This window comes from Orycteropus afer, unplaced genomic scaffold (assembly GCF_000298275.1).
Source record: "Orycteropus afer afer isolate SDZICR_OR568_19922 unplaced genomic scaffold, OryAfe1.0 scaffold00025, whole genome shotgun sequence".
In the NCBI taxonomy this organism is placed as follows: Eukaryota; Metazoa; Chordata; class Mammalia; order Tubulidentata; family Orycteropodidae; genus Orycteropus; species Orycteropus afer.
In genome coordinates, this window is record NW_006921612.1 from 2,623,108 (window position 1) to 2,629,691 (window position 6,584).

Sequence of the window (6,584 nt, forward strand, 5' to 3'; positions counted from 1 at the left end):
GTATATAACTAGAGGAATCTAGTTCTGTAATTATGCTTTTCTTCAAATGGTCACAATGCTTTCTTGGCACTAAAGTTTCCACATTGTATGTTCAGTATCTGTGAAATGTGAAAAATGAATCCTGTAATCTGAGAGGCCTTTTTACATACAACCATGACCTGAATCCATTCTTCCTTCAGAGTCACCACAGAGAAAGTCCATCATAATTGGCTTCCTACCCTCAGCAATGCTATACCCAATACTCAAATCATTTGTACAAAAAGCTCTTGCCATTTTAGTTTATCACATAAAATATAATTTATATTTTGTTATAAGTTTTTTGGAAAAACAAATTATCTTACCGATTGCCACTAAATTAAATAAAGCCTTTTAAACAGGTCTTAATTTGCTCAAGAGGAGGAGCTGGCAAAATTTCTGCGTGAGCCCAGATAGCAAATATTTCTGGCTTTGTGGATCATATGATTTCTGTCAAAAGGACAAAATTGTGCTATTATAATGCAAAAGCAGCCACAGGCAATATGTAATCAAAGTGGCTGTGTTCCAGTAAAACTATGTTTACAAAAACAGATTTAGCCTACGAGCTGTAATCAACCTACTTCTACTCTAACAATGAATGAAAATGCTGAACAAGTTCTCCCAACACCAGAACCCATAACCTCCTGATCCTTCCAGAAAAGCTATAAGCCATAGGGTTCCACAGAAGCAATTAAATGTGTAAATATTCATCAAGAACCAAGTGCTATATGAAAGCCATAAGCTGGAAGTCCCACCTCTCACATTAAATATGCCACTACCATAAATGCTGACCATTTACACCATAACAGCACCACCTCTCAAAAGGATTCTGCATACAAATACATAGGCACATTCTACCGTTGGTCATTAAGGGAATTCAGACTGACTAAAGATGAATTGGGGAAAAGATGTCATAAAGCTGAGTGTGATTTAACAGTAAATTGGTTCTAAAATGTCCCCACTGGGAGCTGTTGCATTGTGGTAAACTGTGGTCAATGACATGAGACAAAGTATATGTGAACTGCTGTATGGAAAGTGAATTTGCTCTGTAAATCTTCACCCAAATCAAAATTATAAATAAATAAATTAATTAATTAAATGTCCCACTGGCAAATATTAGATGTTTAAGATCAAGGGTTGTTCAAAAAAGTAAGCTTACAAAGTTATTATTATTTTTTTTAATAAATAATGTATTCAGTAGCCTTACAACAGTTTTCAGTATTTTTGTCAGTTCCAATTAGGCAAGTCATTATAATCGCTTACAACCTAGTTTACCTCATTTTAAAACAGCCTTTCTTCCGCATACGTAACCTCCCAATGATGTATATCCTGAGAGTTGGTTCTTTAATCACAAAGAAAAAAGTCTTCTCTGTAGAAATTAATCATAGCTTCACTTGCTAATGTTTCAAAGTAAATTATTTAAGTACACAAAATAGGTAAGGCAAAAGTGTGGGCAAAATTGAGGGAATGAAAGCAGCAATTTAAGACAGCTGCATTAAATGAAAATACAAATTAAAATCCAACCTATGTTCTCTGCCAAAATTCTGTTCTAGAAATTCTGAGGAAAATATTTGATTCCATTATTCAGAAAGTTTAAGGCACTATTTAAATATTTATAATAACTCTCCTTTAATACTAGCGTATCATCTTAAAAATACCTTGTAAAAGTATTTGTTGAACAACCCTAGACACAAAACAAAGGATCATATTCCCAATCTATATTTGATTATTCTTTTTAAAGCACTCCACCAAATTAGGTAAAAATTATATGCTTGACCATAATTTCCAGAGGATCAAATTTAGCACTTAAAAAAAATAATAATAATAATCTATAAATCCTTAAAATGAAAGGAATTCTATATGCATATTCTTCATAAGTAGTTTGGTTAGTGGTAAAATAGATTTATGAAAGATCAAAATTATTGTATTAAATAAATATAAGTTATATGCATTTTCTTCATAAGTAATTGGGTTAGTAAAATAGATTTATAAGCATTAGATCCAAATCTTTATTATTGAATACATTCAAAAGGGGGAAATAACTCCTCTACCTTTCCGAAGTATGGAAGTGGGAAGACTGTGGAGGGCAAGAGCTAGAAAGGCCACCCTCAGGAGCAACAGCAAGATGAGGGAGGGTCCTTTTGTAATCTACCAGGCTACTGGACACCACACGATAAACATTAAAAGAGAGAAAAACCATAGTCAATTAAATTAAATTAAATTTCACTTTAATGATTGGCCTACTCTCAATAGTAACATGTATAAGAAAAGGAAAATACTTAGGCATGTGACAACACTGAAGGATTACATGCTGAAATCAGTAAGATATCAGCATGAGTTTTGTGAACCACAAAAACAGGAAATTGCAAAAAGATCTATTTCATTTTCTATTTTATCCATATGCCCATAAAATATTGTTTATCTCTGGTCATATTTAGTGCTTAATCAAACCGCATATGCCAAAAATCTGATAATTTGTTTTGCCAACTGTCTCTTTTAAATAAAATATACACTTTCAAGTATAAAAATGTGTCTTTTTATCCTGATTTGTAATTCCATTTGACAGTAGTCAGGTCTACACAATCTAAAAGGCACAGGGGATTTATAAAGTAAAAATATTAAAGACCGAGAACTATATTCAGAATTGTGCTCAAAATTTTCTTTTAAATTCTTAAAATTAATGTATAGTTTTGAACATACTTTTCAATTTATTACTTAAAAATATTCCACATAATTTTCTTCTCAAAGTATTGTGTTTTTTCCTCCTTAGGAATTTCTGTCCACAAATCTAGGGACAGAAATGTATGAGGTTCTAGAACAGTCTCTATCTGTACTTTCCAATGATAGCTACTAGCTACATGTGGCTACTGAGCACTTGAAATGTGGCTACTCCAAATGGAGACATGCTGTACATATAGAGTACACAACAGATTTTGAAAACATGTTATCAAAACAAAAATATGAAGTATTTTATTAATAATTTTTAAAACTGAATTACTTATTGAAATAATATGTTTTGAACATACTGGGTCAAAAAAAATGTATAACTAAAAATAATTTCTGTTTCTTTTCCCTTTTTAAATATGGCTACTAAAAAGTTTGAAATTACATTACTTAGACCACTGTTTCTTGATTTATCATCATCATCATCATCATCATTATTATTATGACCACTTTAACAAGATATTTTGAGACATAATTTTTCCTAAATAGCCTCCCTTTCCCATGAAAGATATACTGTACATCTGTTTATGTACTGTGGGCCCTTTAGAAGGTCACAAACAATTATAATATCTAAAAAATTTTGCCTCTCAAGAACCAGTTCTCATCCCACTGGTGAGAAGTCCCTGGCGAGAATGTATGATGTAGATCTTTCTTCTTCCCCAGTCTTCTATCTACTTAAAAGTAAACTCTCATACATGCTCAGTAGCCTTCATTGATTTAAAATTCTCTGGAATCTTTATTTTAGGATGGTGATTTGCACACTGAGCAGGTATATTCTCCAAGTCCATACCGGAACTCTACGGCAACCTAAGATCTCATCTCAGAGAAATAAATGCTCTTGACTTCAGCAGAACAGATTAAAGCATGGACAGAAGGTGTCATTCTAATATTCCTGAAGGGATTCAGTGGCCCCTGAAGCAACGTCTCTGTTCTTAAAATGTACTTTAGGCCCAAGTATCAAGAAAGGTTTGTTGCCCTGTTTTCTCCTGTTAACAATTACCCTTAGGTAACCAAATGTCATTATCACCTCAAGGGAGCCAAGGGTCATGCCTGGAGATGGATTATGCTATTGGACAGAATTTTATTATCTATACAAGTTTGCTTTTCAATGCTGATTGATATTTCACTAAACTTTATTTTTTTATGATCCCAATTATTTTATTTTTTCCTTATATTTTACTATGTTATTAGATATGCTTCCAATCACTGACTTCAAAGTCCTCTGCCCTGGGTCAGGTGAGCAAGCACACACACATAAACACACAAGAGGAATTTACCTTGGGTTAGGGGACCACTCTCTGTCTGAATTAGGGTAGGATGCTGATTGAGTGTAAGTTGAGGCTGGGGAAAGATTTTCCTTAGGAGCATCATCTTGGAATGGAGGTATATCACTAGGAAGAGTTCTGGGAGGAAAAAAACAATTATTAGTGACATTTTCATAATAAAGTTTCAATTTTTTCTTGACTATCTGTAAGTGCTTTGAAGATTAATATGATCTCATTTTAAACCTCTCAGGCATATTGCAGGCAGTAGAGAGGATAAAAGTAAATAAAGACACAAATTAATGGGTGTATATTTATTTATGTTTTGGGTGAATTATAAATGTAAAACTATTTTGTGTGTGGATTTATACATGCACATAATGATTAGACTACTTGCTATTTCCACTGTAGCACCTTCCACACTTCCACCCTTCCCCATGTACAGGTGGAACTGCTGAATAAGTGAATGATATACATACAGCATGCACATATCTGCATGTTTCATCTGCCAGAAGAAGTAAGTGATATAAATCAAATGTATCTTACAATGGAAAGTGATAGCAAAAACACTTTGTTACAGGTCTAAGTACACTCATTATAAACTATGATTTAATATTTCATTCATCCAGAGGTCATCTACCTGTATTTGTAATGTTACCTGAACTATCACCAGCTTCTATAATTAAAAGACATGCAGGGGAGGCAACTCTAAGAAGCCCAATTAACTAGTTTCTTAATCCGTAACAGATTAGAAGCTGTAGTTAGGAAAGGAGCACTGTTACTTTGCCTTCATTTTTAGTCAGAAAGAAAAAATCTTATTCTGAATAATGAAAATAGGGGGAAATACTCCTGATGTTCCTCTATCCCTTCTTTATTTTAGAAAGATATAAAAGTAGCTATCAAAAATTACACTGAATTGCATAAAAGTATGAATGTCATGCAAAAAATATTTGCAAATGAGTTTTGTCTTTTAAAATTGGAACTTTTCACCAAAATAGTAACATGGAAAAACAGAATTTCATCACAGTTAAAAGCAAAGAAAAATGGAACAAAATGTCCATTAAACTTTGGGCCTACTCAAAATTAAAAAGGAAGAAGTTTGCTTGTAGAGAAACCTACTTTATGCTCTCCCTTCATTTTCAAAACTATCTATATATCAGCCTATTTGCCATGCACACAGCTAGTATACAAATAAGAACAAATAGGTTCTGAAACAAAGGCTCAGTTCATGGACTATTGATTTGCTCAGTTCCTGTCAATGGTACTCTTCGGAACTGCTGATGTTGTCAGCCAAGGAGTTTTGGCATTATCAGCTATATCTTGGTTATAAACTACATCTAATCATTATGCTATAAGATAAACTGCACATAATTCCAAAATTTAATCTAAAATTCTTAACAGAAAAATAAGAAATTTTGGGGGAGGGCTGAACTCCATTAAATGGGGAAGAGAATGTTTGTTTAATAAATGGTGTTGGCAAAACTGGATATCCATTTGCAGAAAAATGAAACAAGATCCGTACCTCACACCATACACAAAAACAAACTCCAGATGGATCAAAGACTTAAATATGAAACCTAAAACTACAGAGTTCCTCAAGGAAAAACTAGGGGCAAATTTAGGGGCCTTGGTAGCATAGTGGCTAAGGCACATGACTGCTAACCAGAAGGCTGGCAGTTCAAACCCACCAGCCACTCCTCGGAAGGAAGATAGGTCAATCTACATCCATTGTGATACTGCCTTTGAAACCCAAGGAGGGGTCACTATGAGTCGGGTCCAACTCGAGGGCACATAACAACAACAACAATAATATATGGCACAAATAGACTATCAAGCATAACTCAAAATGCACAAACAACAGAAGAGAAACCAGATGATTGGGACCTTCTAAAAATTAAATTTTTATGTGCTTCCAAAGACTTCTTCAAAAGAGTCAAAAGAGAACCTACAGATTGGGAAAAAAATATTTGGTAATGACTTATCTGTCAAAGGACTTATCTCTACAATTTATACAAAACTACAACACCTCAACAACAAAAAGACAAACAATCCAACTAAAAGATGGGCAGAAGACATGAATAAACACTTCAACAAGGAGGATATTCAAGCAGCCAACAAACATATTAAGAAATGCTCATGATCATTAGCTATTAGAGAGATGCAAGTCAAAACAACAATGAGATATCATCTTGCTCCAGCACTAGTAGCAAAGTTCAACAAGACACAAAATAACAAATGCTGGGGAGGATGTGGAGAGATTTTAGGACTCTCATACACTGCTGGTGGGACTGTAAAATGGTACAACCATTATGGAAAGCAGTATGGCAATTCTTTCAAAAGTTGGAATTAGATATACCATTTGACCCAGCCATTCCATTACTAGGCATATATCCTAAAAAAGTGAGAGCCAAGACAAGAACAGACATGTGCACACCCATATTCATTGTAGCAATATTTACAATAGCCAAAAGATGGAAACAACCTACGTCTCCATCAACTCAGGAATGGATAACCAAGCTATGGTACGTACACACAATGGAATACTATTCAATGCTAAAGAATAATGTAGAATCTGCAAAACAC

The 6,584-nt window shown here is 33.9% G+C and overlaps 1 protein-coding gene across 1 annotated transcript in view; it reads right to left on the reverse strand.

The window, feature by feature from the left end:
* Nucleotides 1–6,584, reverse strand: part of LPIN1 (lipin 1) — a 189,876-nt gene that overhangs the window by 73,299 nt on the left and 109,993 nt on the right. Inside the window, exons 5-6 of the mRNA XM_042783670.1 lie at nt 4,017–4,142; nt 2,067–2,174 (exon numbers count right to left, since the gene is read on the reverse strand). Of these exons, the coding sequence (XP_042639604.1) occupies nt 2,067–2,174; nt 4,017–4,142 (234 nt within the window). The remainder of the gene's footprint in view (nt 1–2,066; nt 2,175–4,016; nt 4,143–6,584) is intronic.